This window comes from Stigmatopora argus, chromosome 8, assembly GCF_051989625.1.
Source record: "Stigmatopora argus isolate UIUO_Sarg chromosome 8, RoL_Sarg_1.0, whole genome shotgun sequence".
Classification (NCBI taxonomy): domain Eukaryota; kingdom Metazoa; phylum Chordata; class Actinopteri; order Syngnathiformes; family Syngnathidae; genus Stigmatopora; species Stigmatopora argus.
Genome location: NC_135394.1, coordinates 9,474,571 through 9,495,530, shown reverse-complemented (window position 1 = coordinate 9,495,530; position 20,960 = coordinate 9,474,571). Strand labels below are relative to the sequence as shown.

Here is a 20,960-nt window from a genome sequence, read left to right as displayed (position 1 = left end):
CCTATTTGGTAGTTGTTATTTGTGCACTTCGTGGTGAAGCTTTAAATCTTATTATCCTTGTATTATGACAATACATTGCATTCAATTCTATTCTATTTTCCAACAGCGTTGCTTTGGAAAATGCCTCTCAAAGCAAAGAAATAAAATTAAAATAAATAAATATATAAATTCAAACATGGTTTACGAACGGACTGAAGGTGTCAGAAAACCTGAGACAGGTCGCTGGCGATTTGGCACCCAAAATTCCCACATTACTTTGAACACCCTGAAGATGTTGGAATTCCCTTCCTATAGCACCTGAACGTAACACGGGGAGGCGGACGCACGCAAAGCAGTGAGCGGCATCAAGCTGCCAGCCAGCCCACATCCTCTCACGTCTCTCCCGGACGCCAAGGTGTGGAAAACGTCGTTATGTTAGGCACAAGACCCACGAGCTCAAGCACGGGCGTGCACAAATAAATCGTAGTGTCTTGTTCGGGGTTTAGCGTAGGGGAGTCTTGAATTTCCAGAGGCGCGCATTGCTAAACTTAGCCTAGCCGCTAACGTCTCCATAGTGTTTCTCTATGGGTGCGCGTTAGCATTTGGTTAGCTTGCCGGCTAGCTGATCCTGTCACCACCATCACCGCCCTGCACTTTAATTGGGATGCCTATTTAACTCTCTTCCAGTTTGTGATTTTATGCTTCCCCCTGATTTTTGGGAGGGATTAGGGGACATTTGACAGCTCAGTGTCCAAGGAGGGTTGTTATGATGCAGACACCGGGGAGGATAGCAACCACACCAGATGCCTTGGACTTCACAGTGGAGAACGTAGAAAAGGTGAGTTTACGGAGTCGTCGTTTCATGTTCTTTTACTCCAAAATAAGGTAGATGTTGTACCTACTCTATATTTGGACTCCGTGAAACAGCCTGTCCTGACAAGCAATATGTGCAAAAATTTACCTGAGATCAGCATCATCGGATCTTTGAAAGACAATTCCAGTAACATACTGTAGGTGTCCTTCACTTTTTACTAACAACAGTATTTAAGATTTCAGGTGATTAGATTAGATTTTGTTTTCCCAGATATCCACAACTGTTTTGAAACTGTGTGAAAAGAATGTTGTTGTTGGAAAGTTTTCTAAACATAGAAACAGACAGTATATAATGATTCAAAAATATGGCAATAGATGATGGAGTGGGGCTGCCATTAAATGAAAATGTTTCAGTGCTACTGATGGCAGTAAATGTCCAATTCATTTGAATTGGAGACAGGTTGGCAGTGAACAATCGCTGGTTGGTATGAGCCAATAGATGCTTATTAACTTGTTAAAATAAATAAACAGGAATAAATAAATCACAGGTAACAGGAATTTGTTGTTTGATAACACTAATTCAATGTATTTGTAAATGTGAATGGGCAAAAACATTGAAAATGTATCACTCAGATTGTGTTTATTTGAATTTAAAGAGATAATTTAGTACTTTAGCAATGTATTTGTTAACTATAAAATCTGGAAAATGTGTAGGATTTGTCATATGTGCTAAGGCGTGGATAAAATTAACATGTTCGATGCCGTTAGTTATGGTAAATAATAAAAAATATATAGTCCTCACAAAACTTAGTCATATCTCATTGAGTAATTACTTACACAGCTCACCCAGTTAGGTTACAAACTTGTTGGTACCTTAAATAAACAATTTAAAAAAACGCCAGTGACAAAATTTGACGCCTTAATTTAGAAAATAATTTAAAATAATGTTCTTGCTGCAGTGGGACATAATTTTGTATGGGTAATTGGCTAGTGAATAGCTAACCAAGCAGTCTACATCATGGTTCATAGACGTGGCGCCTGCGTACAGGTAGTCCTTGAGGCCAACGTCACTACCCTGTGATATTTTGACTTTCTAGTTGTTTACATTTGACAGCATGACTAACCTTCATCGATCATTGCGTTCCGGGCTAGAATTTTGTCTAAAATCATGTCTGGTATGTCCAGAGACCTTTCAGTTTGAAATCAACCGTCATTTTGGGTCGTCCACCATTTTATGAGACATTGATTTAAGGTGATGAACTGTGTGTAGTGTTGTGTTGTTGCAGTAAATCTCCCTGCTAGGTAGCCAGTGACGCTGCTAAAGGGATGGTTGGGGGAGGATCGAGACAGGAAGGTGTGTGTGTGAAAGCAGAGTTAACGTGCAGAAATGGAGGGGTGCCGATTGGACTAGTGGGGGAAGGGAAAGACTTGGAGCGTGGCGATTTAATAAATGGTACAATGACAAGACTGTTATTGTGCTTTTCATTTTAATAGCTATTAAGGACCTTTCCTGTCATTTTTCTTGTCCACATATTATTAATAAAAAGATGAACCAATGTGTTATTTTAGGTTTATTAATAACTTATTCAATTAAGAAAAATACCTGATGGTTCTGTTCAGTTCCACATGAGCTAAATGCTAATTGGCACTAATGCAGAAACCCACAAAGGGGGGTATCATTATTTTTTACAACTTTTTTTTTTCATATAGTATGCTGTTTCTCTTGAAATGATCTCTGGGACATTTTTTTAAAATGCTGAGTGCAATTAATGTTTGCAAAGGGTTTCTAATTGGCTGTAATTACTAGAAAATGTTGGAAAAGCATAATTTAGGTCCAAATGAAATGCCTCAACTTACTCGTACACAGATTGCTACAAGATTGTGGCAAAGCTTTGTTTTGCCATAAATGAAGCTCCTCAACTCAATATTTTTATAAAAGAACATTTTTCAGAAGCAGAATTGGGGATTTAATGGTATTAATTAAACATGGAACTCCAGCGTAGCATGTCATAGTGGGATGGTGTGTCTGTTGATTTTTGTGTACAAATGCCGGAGACAATGGCTCCTAGCTCCGGTGCCACCAAGATGGCTTTTGTTCTTTATCCGGTTGACAGACAATGTTCCACATTGTTGACGTTTGCTAGTTCCACAAACTGCCATGTGTTGATCAAAATCAATAACATTCATAAATATCTTGATAAGTAATCTTAATACTATTAAATACAAACTTGTAAAAACTAGAATGCCATAAAATAAATATGAAGCCACGACCCCATAACTGTGAGGCCTGAATTAAATATTTCCCATTTGGACTGTCAAATGAATTTACTTTTATTCTCTTAATTCCTTAATAGCACAGTGATTCAGATCGGGAGTAAATAAATCCAAAAATAGCCATTTTTGACAACTCGTGTTTATTGCAATGGCTGACCACCTCATTTTTGTGTTTTCTTCTCAGCATTCCTATGCCTTTAATTCTCTTAATAATCTTCTCAGTCATATAAAAAAAGAAAGAAAATGATTATGCCCCTGTCAAGTACTAGGTATAATTTTTTTTCTCCCCCTCCCAATCTCATTGCTCGTCATTGATGATTTGCGACTGCCTCTTATCGTTAATTTGAGTCCGCTGGCGCATTTTAGTGTGACTTTGGCAAATGTGAGAGCAGATGGTGAGGCTGTGGCCGAGGGGACATTTTCTCACTTGCGTCACTCCTCCGCCTCTCGATGGCAAAACTGACGAGAGCCCGGTGTACTCAGGTGAAGCCGGGTGGCATAGATGGGCTCCCCCTCCATTTGTAGCCAATATTGGCTGAAATAATGAGTTGTTTGAAAAATTCTAGCAGTATTTGTAGGGACAGTATCAGGGAGTACATGGTTGCAAAATGTAGGTTTGTCCTCAAACTTTACTGTCGCTTTCACGAATAGGCTCTAAAAGAAAGTTCCTCTTCCTTGGAATATTTTGAGCTCTAACAGATGTGTTTTTAAGACACTTGAGAACTCTTTTAGAGGTCTTGAGGGGGTTTAAAGTAAGCCAAGCCCTGTGAGCTCCACTAATGATCCATCGCTGCCGCGTTGCTGTGTTCAACTTTAACACCGCAATTAGCTGAAAGGGGAATTAGAGTGGAGCTGATGCAGGAAAAAAAAACATCCTAGTGCACATGTTTGTTTGAATGAGGGAAGATGTATCCAGAACTGCTTTATATTATCTCTTTGAGTTTCCTTTTATACACACACAAAGCATGGTGTAATACATAATGAAATTATAAAATGTCTTCTACCCAGACTGAATATTAATATTGCATTTGATGGAGCAAGGAAATAAGGAGTGGAGTTGAATTAAAGTGTTTCAGGGTGGAACCATTGCCAAGAACCTTATTAGCTCTAGATCACCTATCTATTTATGTCTAAAATGCCTTTCCTATTCCTGCATCCTCACCCTCTTGCCACTGGAACAACGAAATTTCCCGAATACGGGATGAATAAAGTTATCCAATCCAATCCAATCAGGGGTGTCAGACTCGAGTTGGTTCGCGGGCCGCTTTAACGTCAACTTGATTTCACGTGGGCCGGACCATTTTAGATATAATATTTAGATTATTTTTATCATAAATGGATTAAAAGCTCTAAATATTCAGTTTTTTTATAGATCTAAAACAATGTTTATTTTAGCTTTTTTTTAAATATTTTTTTAGATTATACAAAATGATTTTTGAACTAAAAACACAGAAAAATGGATTAAAAAATTACAATTGTTGATTTAAAAGGGGGAAAATCAGGAAATGTAATATACATCTATACTCTTCATTTTAATTTGATCCTAAAACAGAAAGTCGGCACTCATGATTTACTTTTCCGTGTCACACAAAATGATGCGGAGATGGGAGGGCCAGATTTGGCCCCCGGGCCGCCGCTTTGACACGTGCTCTACAGGCAGTATTTAAAGCTGCATTGTACGTTATACTGCCCCCAGGTGATCAATGTTTGCAAACTAGGAGGAGCAGCACAATTTCAAATTGACTCCAAAATGGTTTTCTTTTTTACATTCTCTTTCTCAGACTGTTATTACTGTAATGTAATTTTTATTCATTTTTCAGCACCACTGAGAAAATCTAATGTAATCTTAAATCCAGATTTAGAGGACCAGCAACAACTTTTCTGTGAATTAGATTGAGGTTCAAAATGAATAAGTAAGCTCTCGCCAGCATCGTTATTGCTTCGCTGACCCTGCGAGTCATTACGCAGATGATAGATTGCTATGTCCTGTTTAAAAAAACAACTTCCCATTGTAGACTTGTGGCTGTGCGCCTTCAGATGCCATCATTCATCACGACTGTGTTCTCTAACCCTCGCCACCACTAAACAGCAGTACTCAAGCGCTCCGTTTTTAGGTCATTGGTTTCGATAATAGCTCAAAAAGTGCTCCGGGGCTTTTTTGGACTGATAATAGATGCCAGCATACTACACTTTTATGGTTTAGGACAAAATAACAGGGACATGTAATGTTGGAAGCACAGTTAACTACTCTGTTATTCACTGTAAGTCGCTAACTAGCATGGATCAATCCAGATGCCCGCGATCAGTCAATTGGACGTCTCGCACAGTCAATTGCAGCTAATGAGTTAAATGCGTGGCCTATAAATGGATCATTCAATATAGTTTTGGACCAAGTGAAAGGAATCATTGCTTAAGCGCAATAACATTGCTTTATTCCAAGTTATTCCTTTTTTCTATGAAAATTATTCTATTTTCTAAATTTATGGTGTAAGGATTGAGTTGTATTCAATATCTGTCTTTGCTGGCAGGCCTTGCATCAACTGTACTATGATCCCAACATTGACAACAAGAATCTGGCCCAAAAGTGGCTCATGCAGGCCCAAGTGTCTCCTCAAGCCTGGCAGTTCTGCTGGGCTCTGCTCAGCCCAGACAAGGTACAATACCCACACACTGTCGCGTAGGCAGGTTTCAAATTAAACATCGTACCACGTGCCTTTGCCACAGGTGCCAGAGATTCAATATTTTGGCGCCAACGCGCTCCACACCAAGATCTCTCGCTACTGGTCCGACATCCCCAGCGACCAATATGAGTCGCTGAAGAGCCAGCTGTTCACGCAGATCGCCTGCTTCTCATCTGGCGCCAAAATGGTGCTGACGCGGCTGTGCGTGGCGCTAGCCTCGTTGGCGCTCAACACCATGCCCGAAGCCTGGCCCGGTGCCGTGGCCGAGATGGTGCGAGTGTTTCAAGAGGAAGGCGGAGGGATCGACGGGCGCTCGCGCTGCCTTGCCCTCTTGGAGCTGCTCACCGTGCTTCCCGAGGAGTTCCAGACCAGCCGCTTGCCGCAGTACAGAAAGGGACAGGTATGTTTGTATGCTTGACTTCAATGGAATTTCTACATTGCTTCATAAAAAAGCACTAATACACAAACTGTCCTCAATCCTATTAGGTCAGGGGCGCCCTGGGCCGAGAGTGGGGTTCAGTTTCCCCGCTGCTGCAGCAGTTGTTGCGACGGACAGACAGTCCTGCCGCGGTTAAAGCCCGAGTGCTGCGCTGCCTGTCATCGTGGGTGCTGCTGGACGTGCCCCTCAGCGAGAGCGAAGGCCTGGTGCACGATTGCTTCACCGCCCTGCCGGACCCCGAGCTTTTTGACACTGCCGTGGAAGCGCTGGTCAATGCCATTTCGCAGCCCGACTCACAAAGGTGCGTGTCAAGTTATAGTTCAATAGTATTTTGTACTTGTACAGGCTTTAAGGTTTTTTTGTGTTGCAGGCCATCACTTTGTTCATCTGTTTTGTCTTGTGTGCTAACATTGAGGTCAAAGTAAGGTTAACTCATTTTCTACCAAACATCACCTTACAAGAAATCCCTTTCTTTCAAGCACCATATATTTGCATCTTTCATCATAAAAACAAGTTTTTCCTCTAACTTCTTCTTCATGAACAACATTGTTTATACCTTTTTGGAAGTGAATGTGTTAACATAAGTGACTGCCAGATTGAAGTCATGTCATGGTCTCAAACGAGAGCTACAGTAATAAACTGAGCATACACTAACAACACACAATTGCAAATTAAGACCACTCACAAGAAGGAGATTTTATTTGATCAGAGACCAGGAGCGCAATCTTAAAATTAATAAAAAGCATAATTTATGATCGTAATAACATAACTATGGGTGCACCCAAATGAAAGTAAAACCAATATAATATATTTTAACCAATTATTGTTCAGTGTTTTTGATATTGTATTTATAAAAAATGTGAAGTCTTAATGCTTTTAATGACAAGAATATTAATTTGATAACATTAATTTTCTACTGACATTTCCGTAAAGCAGGATATAAAATATGATTAGATATTTAGTCTGATAAGAAAAGATTAGCCAGCGTGTTCAATTTCACACTTGTTGGGCAGGAAGGCACTCCAGAGAAGCATTTATAACAACTATTAATAAAATGTATCTGTGCCTTTTAAAAAGTTTGACTATAATATGTCCCCTTTAATGCATGATCCAAATAATGTTGTCAAAGTTGAATTTTCTACTTGAGGTTCCACTGTAACAGCATCAAAGGTTGTCACAGAAATGATGGAAAGCTTTTCCTTGGAGCTATATGAGAATTGCTAGTCCATTAGAAGCAGACTGGGTGGGTAGATGCCGGCGGGAGAGAGGTGGTCACGTGATGCCGGAGCATGTTGACGGCTAATGGGGGGAGCGAAGGCAAAGGGGTAGAGGAAGAGAGGAGCACGTCTTGGTTGGCTGGCGTCGCTATGGTTACAGAGCCGGGCCAAGATGTCATCGCGACCGGTCGATTCAGATGTGGCAAGTATTCGTTACCCCTCCTTCCCGAATGCAAGCGAGAGGATGGAGGTGGGGAAAAAAGGATGGTGGTCCGCCCCTCTGCTTTACACTAATGTGGATTGAGAAATAGACCAGTACTTCTTTAATTAACTCTGAATGTGAATGGTCATCTTTCACTACCATTAATGGGAATAGATGTTCAATCTATATTTGAACTGGGACGTGCTAAGTTTACTGTGACAATGGATTGTTTTCCATTCCTCACTGCTAGCCTTCCCAGCTGAAATGCTTTGGATGTCTATAACCGTCAATGGCAGCCATTCTGTTGCTGTAATGTTCTGTTAATTTTTTTCCCCCAATTTAAAATGCAAAGAAATGTGAAAATTAATAATGTTTTTTTTTCATAAAAATAATACATATTTTGTTTATATGAACAAATTACAAAGACTGATTTTTTAAAGTCAAATAATAATTAAGGAATATTTACTCTTAAGTGCCTCAGAAAAGCAGATTTAATTTTTTTATGTCAAAATGTCTTAACGATTTATTATTAAAATAGTTGCTGATTTACTTGACATTTAATGTAAGTGACAACATTGTCATTCTATGTGAACTGTTCTTTTGCCTTTATTAAAATTATAACAGAATTTTAATGGTTTTAATTTATTTCTAAAATGAACAAATCAAAAAGAAAATACTGTTGTTACCCTGCCCTCTTTTTTTAAATTTTAAAAGGAGAGGTTATTTACTATTAACTGTCTCTAAAAAAGAGCATTTGAACAGTTTTAAATAATCAATGTCTAATTGTGTTTGGCTATTTAAACAATCAGCAAAAGTTGGCAGCCTTAGCACGTAGCAAGCATACCATTAACTATTTTTGCATCCGCCATACATGGAGCAATGTTTCTTCTCCAGTCTTTTTCCTCCCCCTCCCCTCGTCGGGTTCTCTCCCTCTTGTTTAAACTCATCACAATCAACTCGTCAGAGGGCGCACGATTGGTCCAGCCGCATTCTGTTGCCAGGCAACCCTTTCCCCTCCGTCTCCGGGGTAATTGCGGTTGGGATCACAACAAGGAGTTGTCGAGAAGTGTTCGACTTTAGGGATGACGGGCAGACTGAGCCAGACTCTCTTAAAATGTCTCTTAAATCACTTAACTTTTGACTACGTAGAAAGACATCCAGTCTATTTGTACTGAATGGACTGAGAGCAAATGTTCAAATGGATTGGACGTCTATAAAAGATGCATAATTTGTCTCGTTTAAAGGACATGAACCGCATCTGTACAGCAGTAGTTAAAAATGAATGAACCAGTTAAGTGCAAGTTGCAGTCACTCATTAGGGTTTGAGTGCAGGCCGTCTGTCCACAAGATGCTGGACTTGGTAAAATGGCCGTCTGTGTTCAGAAGTATCTCTTCTGGAAATGAGAGTTCAACTCTGAAATGTGATTGGAAAAATCTTTCAATCACTTTTATACTTGGAGATAGTATTTTCGCTAACGTGCTAAGCTATTGGGAGTATTTTGGTCAATGTAACCACAACTGTTCATATGGAAATAATAGTCACTTAACTTTGCTGTGTCATTGTCATTAAATATTAATCAAGCCAGAATCACGCTTCATATTGACATTCGCTGAAGAATGAAACATTGCCCTATTCGTCCCAAAACTACTTCTGGGTTTTCACAAACACATTTTCACGCATTTTTTTTGTTGCTTTCTCTCACATATGTATCGACTTTCACTACAACTCCCCCCCCACACGCACGCACACACACACACACACACATGCCCTTCATCTTTAAATGTCACACTGTTTCATGATGCCATTAAAGATGACATTGTCCCATGACGTGGCACAAGGCAATCAGATAGTGAATTAACTGTTTAAAAGTGAAGGGAAGGTGATGAATGATTTTGTTTTAGTGCTGATAGATGCCCAAGCCACGTTGAGTTGAAGGGCAGGCAGCAATCATTTCAATGGCAGGCAATTGGGTAATCGGAGGAAGGAAATTGGCTCTCAATGGAACCAAATGCTAGTTTTGTGTGTGCATGCGTCGTACAGGTACGTGAACACGTTGCTGAAGCTGGTCCCTCATGTGCTGGCTCTCCAGGAACAGCTCCGAGACGCCGTCCAGAGCGGCGACATGGAGACTTGCCACGGGATCTGCCGCATTGCTGTCACGTTGGGAGAGAACCATTCGAGGTTAGCTTGGGTTGCCTGATGACAAAACGCCTGGTATTATTATCAAAATTTCCCCTTTTTTGCCCCCCAGAATTCTGCTGGAGCAGGTCGATCACTGGCAGAGCTTCTTGGCTTTAGTCAACATGATCATGTTCTGCACGGGGATCCCTGGCCACTACCCGGTCAACGAGACCACCAGCTCGCTCACGCTCACCTTCTGGTACACGCTACAAGTAAGCGCGGCTTCGTGTAGACGGAATGTCCGTTGGAAATGAATTTGTGATCCGGACTCAAGAAAGGCACGCCTTTGATTTCCCTCCAGGATGAAATCATGTCATTTGAGACAAGTAAGCAGGCAGTGTACCTGCAGGTTTACAGACCAGTCTATTTTCAACTTGTGGACGTTTTGCTACACAAAGCCCAGTTCCCTTCCGACCAAGAGTATGCATCGTGGTCCTCAGATGAGAAAGAGCAGTTCCGAATTTACAGGTCGGTGTTTCCAATCCGAAGGGAAATTTTTATTCATGTCATATCTTATATAAAAGACTAAATACAAGAGGCCTTGCCTTTAGGGTGGACATATCCGACACGCTCATGTACGTCTATGAGATGTTGGGTGCTGAGCTGCTGAGTAATCTGTATGACAAATTAGGACGGCTCTTGACGAATACGGAGCAGCCCACGTCATGGCAGGTGGGTGGGTTGCTGTGTTGCTCAGATCTTTTCACCAATTGTTTGACATCCTCTTAAGATAGAAATGCTATCCTAATTACATCTCGATAGTATTAATAAAGCAATTAAAAAGACTAAGTCTACCTCACGTCAATGTTCCTCTTCCAGCATATAGAGGCTTTGCTCTATGGCTTCCAGTCCATAGCGGAGACGATAGATGTGAATTACTCCGACGTCATTCCAGGCCTCATAGGCCTCATTCCCAGAATAAGCATCAACAATGTTCAGCTGGCTGACACGGTGATGTTCACCATAGGTGAAACCATTACGGTCATCTTCATTATTCTGATGTGTGTGTTTACTGGGTTTTAAAGTGAATCCTTCTGCCAGGTGCTCTGGCTGAGTGGTTGGCAGACCACCCCGTGATGTTGAGCAGCGTCCTGCCCCTTGTGCTGCAGGCTCTAGGCAACCCGGAGCTTTCCATTTCATCCGTCTCCACGCTGAAAAAGATCTGCCGCGAATGCAAAAGCGACCTACCGCCTTACGCCACCAACATAGTAGCCGTATCTCAAGTATGTCGCTTCTATTCTTTACGACCTGCAAAATGTTCACTCCGCTTTGTGGCACTGACGTTTTGCCTCTTATTATTACAGGAAGTTTTAATAAAGCAAATCCACAAGGTTAGTTTGTTTAGTTGCATTTTTAATGTTTTCAGTTCATGATGCACATTGAATGACAAAGGTAATTTTTTTAAGGACAAGTCGTTAATAACATTTATATCTTTAAATTTAAATTCGAAACATCATTTTCTTTTGTGGTTGTGACTAAAATGGTGTGCTCTCTTTGGGTAGACAAGTCAGTGCATGTGGCTGATGCAGGCGCTGGGCTTTCTTCTGTCCGCTCTGCCTGTGGAGGACATCCTGAGGAATCTTCATTCCCTGATCACGCCCTACATCCAGCAATTAGAGAAACTGGCGGAGGAGACGGTGAGTGGACCAACAATTACATACACAATTGTCTTCAGCTCATCGTATGTAAAGTTCCAAAGGTTGTAGTGCATCTCAGAGCAAGAGGTCAAAAGAACTGGCTGTAAAAATAAGTTACGGCATATCTGCAGCCGTTCTTCTTTCCAGACAAGAATATCAGGGAGCTTTTATTTCAAGCCCAAAACCAATTTTATTATCCACATTGAGCTAGTCTTTATTTTCAAGCGTGTTCAACATAAGGGAAGCTTTTTCCGTCTAGTGATTAAGGAAGACAAAACAAGAGTTGCCATTGATCACTGCTGGGTGCCGCCAGACGTCACCCACGATAAAGCTTTTCCTTCATCTTTGTTCTCAGTCTACACACATACACAAACTGAGTACCACAGTACCTCACATCCATCCTCGTTGCATTGCAGCTTTTTTTTGCCTCGCATTTGCTTTGTCAGCATGACATCAGACTAGCAAATCAGCTAACATGCCCGGCGCTGGACAAATAGCAGCTCCTAGCGGGCAGACCTTCCACCTCTCCAGATATGAGGAGATTCAATGTTGAATTCTAAAATTAACTAAGGATGTTTCTCATGCGTCACATCACCAGGCAACCGGCAATGGCGAAACCGGAGACCGTTAATAATGACCTGAATTAGGTGCACTGGATGTACATTAAAAGGAGAAAAAAATACATTGAAATATTTGTGTGTATACGAACCATTGAGCTGTAGATATTCGACCTATGTTGAATGATTTTTTTTATGCTGTTTCTTCCTGCAGCCTAATCCGTCCAATAAGTTAGCTATCATCCACATCTTGGGGCTGTTATCCAACTTGTTCACCACGCTCGACATCAGCAAGCAAGATGACGAATCAGGGGACGGCTCTGCCGTGCCTGTTAAAACAGCCCCTCCCACAGCTGGGCCCAACCCGGTCAGTGCTCCCCCACTACTCCCACCCAACACACAACATTGCCAGCAATATGAGTAGCCAGAATGAGGGTCACATTAAACACTGACGTGATTCATGCAGTGCTACAGCATGAGGAAAACAATGCTTTCAAATATAGCCTCAGTCAAATATATGTCTGCCCCCCCAGGTGGTGGTGGTCTTGCAGCAAGTGTTTGCCCTCATACAAAACGTACTCAGCAAGTGGCTGAACGATTCACAAGTGGTGGAGGTAGGTCCAAAAAAAATGTTCTCCCGCTGGAATTTGGTAACATTATTATTCCACACTTGGTCGAATGGATTTCGCGGGTACTCCCTTTAGGCAGTTTGCGCCATTTTTGAGAAGTCTGTGAAGACGCTGTTGCACGACTTTGCCCCCATGGTGTCACAGCTGAGCCAGATGCTAGGACAGATGTACAGCACCATCCCCCAAGCCTCGGCCCTTGACCTAACAAGACAGGTAGGCCAAAGAAAGTGAGAATTCCCCATATGCAACAACTGTAAAACCTGACTTTTTTGTTAAATAAGGTTATATTTACCTACATTCACTTTTGTTAGGAAAGCATTTCATCTAAATACGTCTGTCATTTTCCCCCTTTGACTCATTTCTAATTCTTTGTCGTGAAAAAAAAACAATTTAAAAAAAGAATAGAACTTGAGGCAGAACATAGGTTGCCAGGGCAACTCTGCAAAGAAGTCTAGTATGTGTGGTTGTTCCGGAAAAATAACCAAATGAGACTACACACGTGCAAGCTACAGATATTTAAGGGTGTGCTCTGATTGTGATGTATTGGTTGGTGTGCGTTACAGCTGGTCCACATCTTTGCTAGCCAAACGGAGCACTTCCCTCCCATCAAGGCTCTGTTTGAGCTTGTTACTTCGGTAACGCTGTCCATCTTCCAGCAAGGTAGGGATTTGTACTACTGTAAAATGCACTCCTCCAAGAGATCTTTAAATGTGTTACCTTTCATTTTATACAGTCCAAAGTCACACAAAAACAGACTGATTTTGCTCAATTTCCAAATTTTCTTGGCACAACCATTCAAATTTTCACTTCAGAATTATCTAATAAACATGGTGGAATATCAAGAAAAAGTTCGGGAGACAAAGCTACACCTGTTATTTTGGATTGTACATTTAGAAATAAGTTTTAAACTTTAATTTAAAAAAAGGTCAAAATGTGTTTTGTTGTTTAAAGAAAAGTGGGGGGTATCATAGATTAAAAAAAGGATCCGATTTATGTGTAACCTTTATTTGGAAAATTTCTGTATATAATAGCTTATTAATTGACATCCATTTAAAGTGATCAAATTTGTTCGGCGAAACCCCAATCCCTTGAATCCAACAATTAGGTGCATTGATAATGTTATTGTTGACAAATATGAAATCTTGACTGTATTAGAGAAGTCTGCCAGTTCAATCAAATACTACTTTGAACTGAGCATAGTTTTATTGTGAATGCAGAATTTATGATCTAACAGATTTCATTAAGCAGGTTCAGATCTACCTAAAGTAGAGTTCATTGACTGTTTTATTTCAGTGTAGCCTGTAAATCCATTTTGGGGAATTGACACTCAGGCTAGATATTCAATACACAAAAAAGGGCATCGACGCCAGCGTCTGCCACTTCCCTTTATGTTGCCTCCTTCCCCCTTCCACCCCCCTACCACTCTCTTCTGCCTCCTTGCTTCTGACTGTTTACGTAATGGCTGCCTCACCAACCAGCTCTTTGCTTTCCAAGCAGGTGCCCTTCTTCTGTAAGACAGGATGCTTTCTTGCTTATTCATATGGCTGCCTGTAAACACAACATATGGACGGCTTTACTCGAGCTGAGTGGCAACCCTCTGAATAAGCTCTGTGCGAGAGAGAGAGCGAGAGTGAGAGTGTGTTTGCGTGCACTTGTGAGTGTGTAAAGCGCTACAGGGTGTCTGGAGGTAAAATTTGTTTGGAGTGTGGGAACAGCTAAAGGCTGGGCACTCACTACTGACTTTTGTCGTCGCAACATCAATTTTGAGACATCAGCTTCAGGCCAGGATGGCTTGTCGACTGGGAACGTGTTCTGAAATGTTCAGTGTTTCTGTTATTTATTTATTTTTTTGATAAATTTGGAATTGGTCATAATGTTTGAAAAGAAATATCTAGTGGCCGGTGTCCAGCAACATAACGGAGGTTCGTGTTATCTGAACCTTTCTTGACAATTCAACGATTTCACACCGAGGGTTCATCTTTGGAGCAAAGGGGCATCTGGTAAGCTGGTTTTCAATACTTTGCCTTGAAACACAAGCCTTGTCAAGCAGTGTATTTGGAAAGTGTCTTTCTAGCTTTTACCAGAAAAAGGAATCTGAAACTACTTCCAAAAATTGTAAGGTTGAACTCATCATTGAGTCGGAATCATTAATAAGGTGCATTTGACATTCAAGTGTATAATGTATGCATCTCAAGCCTGTATCTGTACTGCCTTCTACTGGCTTACTCATAAACTACAGGCAACATGGGCACCAATAAGTCCTCGTGCTCTGCGCGATACTCTCAACTGGTAAATTCCTATCCTACGGAAGGCTTTCTTCTACTGGCTTGAAATATTATATTTACAACTGTTCGGTGTAAATTAAAAAAGGGTCTGGAAGTACACTTTTGGACCTCCATTTTATTGTTTTACATTTTCATGATTGAGGACACTAAAGGCATTTCATAGTAAAATTGACTCACCCAACGTTTGTGTTAGTGTCATTCATAAAGGACAGAATTATGGGGCAAAAGGTGGAAATTTTCCTATTTTGACCTTCAATGGAAAAAAATGTGACATGATTTTGCTGCTCATGACCTAGCTGGTGTTTCAGGGCGAGGCAAGGAAGCAAGCGGGCGTTTGGGTGCCCCTTCCTCCAAAGCGTCACAGTAACAGAGGTGCCTCCTGGGTTCCCACTTCCAAAGCCACTTTTCTTTCTTAGGTTTCTTCTGTTTCTTGATTACTTCTTTCTTTGTTGTCGACCAACAGACCCATGTCTCCGTCTCCTGCCTATTTTCTTTCTCCCTTCAAGACTCCGCCAATGCTTCACATGCTCTTTAAAAAAAAAATGCCACTCCCAACTCCCCCCCCTTTGTTCCTTACTCACATGTGAATTATTTCAATGAAATACTTTTGAGTTCTCTTTTGAGTTCCACATGACTGTTGAATTTGTTCCGTTGCTGTTTGTATATTATTCTTATTCTCTTTTGATTTCTTAAGTTTCATCTTTATTATATTTTAGGACCCAGGGATCATCCTGATATTGTTGATTCATTTATGCAACTCCAAGCTCAGGTGTGTTTTTGGTTCCTTATTTCACTCACTTTGGGTTTCTCGCTTCCTCTTTTCTTATTCCTCTCTTTCCTTCTGTCCCTTTCCTCTCCACTCCTCCTCGCCTTGTTTAACCAATTTTACGACATCCCGTTACGTGTGGTGAAGCTTTGGAATGACATTTTCTCCTCAAACGCTCAGCTTTCTAACTGTCACCTAAAATTTGAAAAATGGTTGATTAGAACATAAACATTCAGGACGCAATGTTGTAAACCCAAAATATTTCACGGATATGAACACAATTACCTTTTTACGTGGAAGAATTTTACACCTGCCGCATATGTTTCTTTGAGACTATGTGAACATTTGAGCATAGATTGCCAAAATTATTGGCCCAAACTTTTTTTTTAAATTACACCCTGTATGTGCATTATAAATGACATAAATGTGGATTTGTCTGAGAATCACAGACCTAACTGTATCTATAGGAATACAGTGCACTAGTATGCATTCTGGTAATTTAGATCAAACCCATAACATCCAAAACTATACAAAAAAATTGACTTGATTTGGCAGGCGTTTTGAAAGTGTCCTGACCAAACTGGTGTGATTGGTCGGCATAATATCACCCCCATGTTGAATGTCTCAGAAGGGCAATCTTTAAAGTGAAAATGTGGAGTATGTGTCGATATTTTTTCAATGCGGAATAGCGTACATTAGAATTGCACGGTTTTTGACAAAATTCTCTTTTTTAGACACATTTTTCTTCATGGCTTTAGCTGACAGCCAACTTTCATGGACTTTAGGGTGGCCTGGGTGCTTTTTTTGTGCCGTTAGAGGGGTGTCCCGTCTACTTATAATCAAATGTAATTAGTCCCTCTCCAAACCTTTGCAGGCTTTGGCTTCCCGTAGATCAGTGAAGTCCTAACCGATAAATGAGCCAGCTTGTAATCGAGGTTGACAATCCTCACTGGATGATATACTTTCTGGATAATTACCTTTTTCTCGCTGATGTGAACTTGTAAAAACGACACAACTTTATCACTGATGAGGGAAAAAGAGGTTGATGCACTCATTAAATTGATTGATGTAAAATTTTCATTCAAATTTTAAATGTCTTTCATATATTGTGTAATACTTTTGCACCTGTTGGAGTAACAACACATTGTAATTATAGCCTCAACAGCCCTTGTTTATCACACTCTCAATCTCACTCGCAATTACTACCATTGAAGTCTTTATTTTAGATATCACTTCTGAACAACTCCACCAACTCTGGAAGTCGTGGGCAGGAATGAAAAAAACACTGAAATTGCACCTTTGTAAGTCGCAGACCCAGCGAAGCTATGTTCTATTGTTAAATACTAAAGAACAAAAAAAGAATGGGAGTTGATCCTAATATTTAGTGGAAAGAGTAAATGACCAAAAAGTTTGAAAAAATGTATTTCACCAAGGTGACTGCTTAGTCTTTGAGCGTTGTCTTATGTCATTCCAGCCCATAGCCAATAGGAGCCCTAAAAGAATTAATATTCAAGTCTAATATTAATCACTTCAGACAAATTGGCTGATGGCTTGTCTGTTTTTTTTTTCAATATTTTTTGTTGTTGTCGTCGTCTTCATTCCTCTCTCATGAGTTCTATCTCTGGTTAGATGGAACTTCCATAATTCTCCTCCTTTCCTCTCCCTCTCTCCTCTCTTCTCCTCTTCTCCATCCTGAATGAGTTGTTTATGAGATGAGTTGTATTTCTCTTTATCTGCACATGGTAATTACCTGCACTCTTTTGTTGCATATTCAACCAAAAACACATTTAAAAAAAAAAGTTGTTTGCTAGTATCAGACATAAACCACCATTACCTTTTAGTTTTAGTTCCCAGTTATGATTTCAGGCTTTTGCTTTCAATTTGTTTGTTATACCTGCGGAGTTGCACACCAGAGCCTTTATCGCTTGAGTTTTTGGAGAGTCTTTACCAGTGTGGCCTGGTAGGCAGATCTGTTTTCAGTCTCATTTTGCTGTCAGATCCAACTACCAGGCTGGTAGGAAGGAAGGATAGGAGGATACAGAGTGGTGCTAGTAGTGCTAGGACATCACCAACCCAAACGTAACACCTTTGTCTACCTCGTAGGCTCTCAAACGGAAGCCCGATTTGTACTTATCTGAGAGTCTGGACGTGAAAGCCGTGTACCACTGTGGTAAGTTTGCCTGGTTCCACTTTAAAGTCCCGTGTACTACCTCGGTTTTGATAAGATCAAACTTTGGTTCACAATTCGTAGTCATTTTATGATATTTATATTTTTACACTAATAGTAATTGGCTTTCTTCTATCTAAACCAGTGATTATAGTGACAACAAAAGTAAATAGTTTAAAATAATTCAAGTTTACCTCTTACAACAACAAAATAAAGCAAGGCATACACACACCGACTACATTTTCAACGAGAACGTGAATAGGATCATTTGTTCTCGTAATATTAAAATTTATATTTTGAAATGATAAAATTTGGGGGTTAAAGAGCCTTTTTTTAAAAAATAAAAAAATCAAATATGCATCTTGTCTTAACAGAATTGCTGTTCTTATAAGTCCAAATCTTGTATTTTTGCCTAAAAAAAATATGCAGGGACTGACATTCAATCTGATGAAGTTTTATGCCCACATATAAAAACCTAATTTATGTCAAACAAAACCGATATGCAGTTTTTATTTTAGGATATTTAAGGTTCAATTGTTTTTGTTCATTTTCTCATTTGAATATTCACCTTTTAAAATACATTGACAATCAATCACAAAACTCACATGTATTTCCAAAAATGTATTGCTCAGCGGAAAGAAATTGTTAATATTAAAAAGGGCTTGTTGCTATATTACGGACAACAACTCGTTTGACATTCCTTTTTATTTCTTACCTGCAGGACTTCTTTCACTCAAGTTTCCCGAGGCTCCGACCGTCAAGTCAACGTGTCTCTTCTTTGTGAGCGCACACTTTTCGAGCACGTACGTGAAATGACGAGGATGGAACCGCGTTTAAGTTGGTCTCCTTTCATTCCAGACGGAACTTTTGCCCCGTTGTTTGGACGTGTCTCCGGTGGCCGGGCTGCTCCAGGAGGATGGGAAACTGCTGATCCAGGCCTTACTGGAAGTAAGAAATGCCGATTCCAATTTTCTACATTATCCTGCACAATAAGGTTGTCTCATGGTGTTCATCTGTCTTTATCTATGCACGTTTTTGGGAATGTCTAATGGCGAACCTGACAATAGCGAATCCAATACTTTAGGGTATCGGCGGAGGGGCATCTCGGAACCTGATGGACCAGTTTGCGGAGGTGCTTTTCAGCCTGAACAAGCACTGCTTCTCGCTGCTAGCCGTCTGGCTCAAGGTGGCGCTGCAGCCGCCCGGTTTCCCATCGTCCCGGGTCACCTTGGCGCAGAAAGACCACTTCTCCCAGCAGATACTCAGGTAAATTTTAAGCGAGGGTTATCGTTACAAATTTGGGTTCGAGGCACTTCAAGGTTTTGAACGTGAACCCATTTCATCATGTCCTCCTCCACAGAGAGCGAGTGAATAAGCGACGGGTGAAGGAAATCGTCAAGGAGTTTACCCTGCTGTGCCGAGGCTTGCACGGCACGGAGTACGCCGCTGAGTACTGAATTGCAGAAGCTCAGAAAAGAAACAATAATCCTCAAAGGACAACGCAACTAACGAGGAAGTCGTGATGGCGGGACGAGATTAGAATGGAAGCTCATTTCACGGACAAACACCCTCGTGGCTTTTAGGGAGGCCCCCCCCCACCCCAATTCCTCCTTCAGCTTCCCAGCATGCTGCCTCGTGTACCTTCTGAGTTCCTTCCAAAGCAAAACCCTCAAAAACAGGCAGAGAAACTGCCATTTTCGGAGCGATCTTTGTTCCGCCTTCTCTCATCTCCCTGTGGTTTCCCGGTGATTATATGAAACGAAAAATGGTATCGTAACGTAGCTACTAGTTCTTATTCAGGATGACATAAATATACGTATATTATATATATAAATATATATATACTAATTATATCGAGAGAAGGACTTGAGCTGCTACTCGGGAGAAATTGGTGTTGATGTTTAATGGTGACGGTGTGCTGGGTTCTGGATGTTATCTTAGCCTGTGATAACTGCTGTTGCCAAAATGCTCATAATGTTCGACAATGTTTCACACGCCTTCCTGATCGCATCCGAAATTCAAAGACAAGACTGGAACTCGGGGAAAAGTGGGGCATAATATGGATCTTGAATCATGATTCCTATTTCTTTAAGTAAGGGAAGGGTGTCGCTAATGTCTGAGCACTTGCGAAAAGGCACATTTTCAAAAACGACGTCAGCCACGCTTTCAAAATTCGCTTTAATCAATATGCAATTTTTTTAATAAGAGGGTTAGCATTCTAATTGATTTGGTCTTTGTTGCTCTAAATGTGGACGGTGATTTGGTGACCAACCATGGACTGGCAATAAAATCTTTGAATATCATTGACGGTTAGAGACATCAAATCCATTTCCATTGAAAAGGCTGGCATTGCGTGATCACCTTTCACTGTCATTGACGGCGATAGACGTCCAATCCAGTTTGACTGGGTGCTGGCACCGATCGTTCGATCGCCGTCAACGGCAGCCGATGAGTTCAACAATAATGAAAATTTGCTGCCGTGTCCAGACACTAGCGATACCCGCCACTCTAAGCACTTGTCATGACAATAATCAAAATTGTGCATATTTTTAGCCATTTTGGCAAGATTATCGAAGTGTGCGTGTTCTTAGCTGCATCTTTAGCCACTTGTCCAGCGCACTTATATTGGACCTACCAGTACACGAGTATACCTAACCTCATCTTTCACTCCCACCCCCGAAAACAACAGACACTTTTGCAAGCTTCACTTCTTGACAGGCTTCCCAAAGTCAGGAGCGGTCGCCTCGACGGGATTAGAGGATATCGACGAAGGGGACCATCATCAGCATTCAGTTGTATTTATTCCCAATCAAACCCTAATCCTGCTGTCTTTTCCGAGGTGCCTGCAGACATGTAGCATGTATTTGTGTTTTGTCGGGGAGGGCGGAAAGGCTTTCGGGACACAGATGGATTCTAGAATGAACAGTGAGAAACTGGATCATGTTCAAGGAAGTAATTGGTTTCAATTTGGGGAGATTTGAAATGTACATTGTTCTTTTTGTACCTTGGCTTTAATTTATTAAATATATCTGAGATTGAAAACCACTGTCTGATTTATTTCAAACAAACGCAGAGAAGAAATGTTCAAAATATTTAGTCAATTTATCCTAGAATTTTGTTTCAAAATGGTAA

The 20,960-nt window shown here is 40.8% G+C and overlaps 1 protein-coding gene across 4 annotated transcripts; it reads left to right on the top strand.

Annotated features, from left to right (window-relative positions):
- Window positions 1-249: 249 nt before the first annotated feature.
- Window positions 250-20,870, top strand: ipo13b (importin 13b). 4 transcript variants are annotated; one of them, XM_077607425.1, is made up of 23 exons: window positions 250-394; window positions 709-817; window positions 5,595-5,720; window positions 5,791-6,147; window positions 6,234-6,487; window positions 9,647-9,787; window positions 9,858-9,999; window positions 10,089-10,255; window positions 10,339-10,459; window positions 10,607-10,754; window positions 10,829-11,010; window positions 11,092-11,118; window positions 11,290-11,424; window positions 12,196-12,348; window positions 12,515-12,595; window positions 12,686-12,823; window positions 13,174-13,270; window positions 15,612-15,664; window positions 17,765-17,831; window positions 18,550-18,608; window positions 18,687-18,776; window positions 18,913-19,094; window positions 19,189-20,870. In XM_077607425.1, the coding sequence occupies exons 2-23, from the start codon at window positions 746-748 to the stop codon at window positions 19,283-19,285; spliced, it is 2,889 nt and encodes a 962-aa protein (XP_077463551.1). In that variant the 5' UTR covers window positions 250-394; window positions 709-745; the 3' UTR covers window positions 19,286-20,870. The 4 variants fall into 4 exon arrangements, 3 of the variants coding, with proteins under 3 accessions (XP_077463551.1, XP_077463550.1, XP_077463553.1); XM_077607424.1 differs by having other exon boundaries at window positions 300-394; window positions 667-817; XM_077607427.1 differs by having other exon boundaries at window positions 301-394; window positions 702-817.
- The last annotated feature ends 90 nt before the right edge of the window (window positions 20,871-20,960 follow it).